The sequence below is a fragment of the Perca fluviatilis genome, chromosome 7 (genome assembly GCF_010015445.1).
Source record: "Perca fluviatilis chromosome 7, GENO_Pfluv_1.0, whole genome shotgun sequence".
Classification (NCBI taxonomy): domain Eukaryota; kingdom Metazoa; phylum Chordata; class Actinopteri; order Perciformes; family Percidae; genus Perca; species Perca fluviatilis.
In genome coordinates this window covers 41,403,240-41,408,239 of record NC_053118.1, presented here as the reverse complement: position 1 = coordinate 41,408,239, position 5,000 = coordinate 41,403,240, and the positions used below count along the sequence as shown (strand labels likewise).

Here is a 5,000-nt window from a genome sequence, read left to right as displayed (position 1 = left end):
CTTAGTTAACTGTTATTAATAGTTAGTTAAGGCTTGTTACTTCATTAACTAATGTTAAAATATACACCTTAGTTAACTGTTATTATCAGTTAGTTAAGGCTTGTTACTGCATTTACTAATGGTAAAATATACACCTTAGTTAACTGTTATTAACAGTTAGTTAAGGCTTGTTACTTTATTAACTAATGGTAAAATATACACCTTAGTTAACTGTTATTATCAGTTAGTTAAGGCTTGTTACTTTATTAACTAATGGTAAAATATACACCTTAGTTAACTGTTATTATCAGTTAGTTAAGGCTTGTTACTTTATTAACTAATGGTAAAATATACACCTTAGTTAACTGTTATTATCAGTTAGTTAAGGCTTGTTACTTTATTAACTAATGGAAAAATATACACCTTAGTTAACTGTGATTATCAGTTAGTTAAGGCTTGTTACTTCATTAACTAATGGTAAAATATACACCTTAGTTAACTGTCATTATCAGTTAGTTAAGGCTTGTTACTTTATTAACTAATGGTAAAATATACACCTTAGTTAACTGTTATTGTCAGTTAGTTAAGGCTTGTTACTGCATTTACTAATGGTAAAATATACACCTTAGTTAACTGTTATTATCAGTTAGTTAAGGCTTGTTACTTTATTAACTAATGGTAAAATATACACCTTAGTTAACTGTGATTAACAGTTAGTTAAGGCTTGTTACTGCATTAACTAATGGTAAAATATACACCTTAGTTAACTGTGATTAACAGTTAGTTAAGGCTTGTTACTGCATTAACTAATGGTAATATATACACCTTAGTTTTTTTTTTTTTTTTTTTTGGTTAAGGTATATTTTGATTTTACTTGTTAAATGGATTGTTATAAATGTTTATTAGACAATTTATTCAACCCTTAATAGCAGTTAGCTAATGCTAATTAATGCATTAACTAATGCTAATTAATGCATTAACTAATGCTAATTAATGCATTAACTAATGCTAATTAATGTACCCTTATTGTAAAGTGTTACCAGAATCATCTGACCTGCACAAATTATTAACGCTGTGGTCTCTTCCCCCCCCCCCCTCTCTTCCCCTTAGTCCCTCCCCTGAGCCTCGACCTATCAGGAGCCAGCGGGGGCGGGGCTAAGAAGCGTCTGGCGGCCCCGCCCCTCAGCCTATCGCTGAGCCGCGGGGACTCGGTGGACTTCTCGGCCGCGGCGCTGTCGGCCACGCCAGACGAGACGCTGTCCTTCGACTTCAACCTGGAGGCCCTGGAGACGCCATCAGGCAGCGAGACGGGCACGCTGGGGGGGGGGCACGAGCTGGAGTGGGACGGTGAGACACACACATCACCTCTGACCTCTGACCTCTAATCACATCACCTCTGACCTCTCTCTGACCTCTCTCTGACCTCTCTCTGACCTCTCTCGACCTCTCTCTGACCTCTCTCTGACCTCTAATGACCTCTAATCACCTCTCTCTGACCTCTAATGACATCACCTCTGACCTCTCTCTGACCTCTAATGACCTCTCTCTGACCTCTAATGACATCACCTCTGACCTCTCTCTGACCTCTCTCTGACCTCTCTCTCACCTCTCCCTCACCCCTGACCTCTCTCTGACCTCTCTCTCACCTCTCCCTCACCCCTGACCTCTCTCTGACCTCTCTCTCACCTCTCTCTCACCCCTGACCTCTCTCTGACCTCTCTCTCACCTCTCTCTCACCCCTGACCTCTCTCTGACCTCTCTCTCACCTCTCTCTCACCCCGACCTCTCCCTGACCTCTCTCTCACCTCTCTCTCCCTGACCTCTCTCTGACCTCTCTCTCACCTCTCTCTCACCCCTGACCTCTCCCTGACCTCTCTCTGACCTCTCTCTCACCCCGACCTCTCCCTGACCTCTCTCTCACCTCTCTCTCACCTCTCTCACCCCTGACCTCTCTCTGACCTCTCTCTCACCTCTCTCTCACCTCTCTCTCACCCCTGACCTCTTTCTGACCTCTCTCTCACCTCTCTCTCACCCCTGACCTCTCTCTCACCTCTCTCTCACCCCTGACCTCTCCCTGACCTCTCTCTGACCTCTCTCTCACCCCGACCTCTCCCTGACCTCTCTGACCTCTCCCTGACCTCTCTCTCACCCCGACCTCTCTCTGACCTCTCTCTGACCTCTCCCTGACCTCTCTCTGACCTCTCCTGACCTCTCTCTGACCTCTCTCTGACCTCTCTCTCGACCTCTCTCTGACCTCTCTCTCACCCTGACCTCTCTCTGACCTCTCTCTCTGACCTCTCTCTGACCTCTCTCTGACCTCTCTCTGACCTCTCTCTCTGACCTCTCTCTCGACCTCTCTCTCTGACCTCTCTCTGACCTCTCTCTGACCTCTCTCTCTGACCTCTCTCTCTGACCTCTCTCCCTGACCTCTCTCTGACCTCTCTCTGACCTCTCTCCCTGACCTCTCTCTGACCTCTCTCTGACCTCTCTCTGACCTCTCTCTCTCACCTCTCCCACCTCTCCCTGACCTCTCTCTCACCTCTCTCTGACCTCTGACCTTTGACCTCTCTCTGACCAGACGACCTCCCCTGCATGGCGAGGGCTGGGGGCGTGGCCCGGAGCCCCGTGGAGCCGTTGGGGGGTCTGGAGGGTCTCGGGGGTCTGGACCAGGTGGACACTAGGGGGCGTCTCTGGAGGAGGTTCTCCATCAACGGACACGAGTTCCACGTCAACATGAGCGTCCTGGAGCCATACCTGCAGGTGCTGTCCCACGGAGGTCAGAGGTCACACACACACACACACACACACACACACACACACACACACTGAGACACACACACACACACACACACACACACACACACACACACACACACAGAGACACACACACTTATGCTTTTTTACCTTTGTTTTAGCCGCTCACTTTCAACCTTTTAATTTGTGGCGCCTGAAATCAATGTGTGACTCGTGTTCTCGCGTCTGATTGGCCGTCAGGTTACTGTGGAGACGAGATGAACGCCGTCATCCTCTTCACCTCCTGTTACCTGCCGGAGAACACGGTGGAGAACTACGAGTACGTCATGGACAACCTGTTCAGGTGAGTTTACACACACACACACACACACACACACACACACAACTCTGGAGCAACTAGGGGTTAAGTGCCTTGCTCAGGGACACATTACCCATGTATCCAATACACCTGAAATAAAATGTGTGTGTTTCTGTGTGTGTGTGTGTGTGTGTGTGTGTGTGTGTGTGTGTTGCGTGTGTGTGTGTCTGTGTGTGTGTGTGTTGTGTGTGTGTGTCTCTGTGTGTCTCTGTGTGTGTGGGTGTGTGTGTGTGTTTGTCTCTGTGTGTCTCTGTGTGTGTGTGTGTTTCAGGTACATTGTGGGGACCTTGGACCTGGTGTGCGTGTAGTTAGTGTTTCAGGTACATTGTGGGGACCTTGGACCTGATGGGTGTGTGTGTGTATGTGTGTTTCAGGTACATTGTGGGGACCTTGGACCTGATGGGTGTGTGTGTGTGTGTTTCAGGTACATTGTGAGGACCTTGGACCTGATGCGTGTGTGTGTGTGTTTCAGGTACATTGTGGGGACCTTGGACCTGATGGTATCAGAGAACTACCTGCTGGTCTACCTGTGTGCCATGGCGCCCAGAAACAAGCTGCCATCCATCCGCTGGCTGCACCAGTGCTACACATCCTTAGACAGGAGGTACGCTTCAGACAGACAGGCAGGCAGGCAGACAGACAGACAGTCAGAAAGGCAGACAGACAGGCAGATATGCCTCCATTGTCTCCTATAGGAGAAATTGTGTCTTCTAGCAATCGACAGAACAAAAACGTTGCCCATAAACACACAATAAACACACAATTGTGTCATACATGGACCAACTACACGTAACATTCAATAAACCTCACTCCTAATTTCCACCGGTTGTGTGCTTGGCCGTCTGTCAACACCCACCAGGTCTGGTTTTGTTGCGGCACGACTGACAGCTGAAGTCAGGAGGCCTGGCTGTCAGGAGGATGAGATCTGGAGGACCCGGGATCTCACGAGGATACACAGATCGGTAGTTATCATAGAATGGACCCCAACCCACCCCCAGTTGGTTTCCTCCAGAGGGTAGAGGAGGAATAGCTCTGGGCCGTGTGTTCAAGGTGTAGTTCAGAGATATGATCCACCGCGACTGTTTTATTGTGTCAAAGATGTTATTTGGTTTCTGTGCTACCACCCTTATACCCTATCGCGGTTAGCTGGTCTCCGTATCCATCACTAGCCAGCTCTCTGTATGTTATGCTACTATACTATAACTTATGTTATACACATCTATTATATATATTATGCTATTATTATTACTATCTATTATATACTGCATATATATATATATATCTATTATGCTGCTATATATATCTTACTATATTATTATTACTACTATACTTTATACTTATATATTATACTACTATACTATTTATATGCTATTATACTACTTTATATACTACTATACTATTGTATACTACTAACTATTATACTATGCTATTATACTACTATGCTATGTATACTATTATACTATACATTCATGCTATTATATACTATATACTATTATATACTGCTTAATACTTCTATTATATACTATATACTATTTATCTATCTATTATGCTACTATACTATTATATGCTACTATACTATTGTATACTATATACTTATTAATACTACTATACTATTATATACTTATACTATTATATATACTATACTATTATATACTGCTTTATACTACTATTATATACTATATATATTATACTACTATACTATTATAATACTACTATACTATTATACTACTATACTATTATCTACTATACTATTATACTACTATACTATTATAGCTACTATACTATTATACTACTACTACTATTATACTACTATACTATTATAGTACTATCTTATACTACTATACTATTATACTACTATACTATTAACTATACTTTATACCTATACTATATACTACACTATACTTTTTAT

General features: G+C 43.7%; 1 protein-coding gene across 1 annotated transcript in view; it reads left to right on the top strand.

Annotated features, from left to right (window-relative positions):
* Positions 1-5,000, top strand: part of LOC120562505 (bcl-2/adenovirus E1B 19 kDa-interacting protein 2-like protein) — a 9,978-nt gene that overhangs the window by 1,548 nt on the left and 3,430 nt on the right. The window contains exons 3-6 of the mRNA XM_039806212.1: positions 1,090-1,326; positions 2,558-2,755; positions 2,974-3,076; positions 3,564-3,695. Coding sequence (XP_039662146.1) covers positions 1,090-1,326; positions 2,558-2,755; positions 2,974-3,076; positions 3,564-3,695 — 670 coding nt within the window. The remainder of the gene's footprint in view (positions 1-1,089; positions 1,327-2,557; positions 2,756-2,973; positions 3,077-3,563; positions 3,696-5,000) is intronic.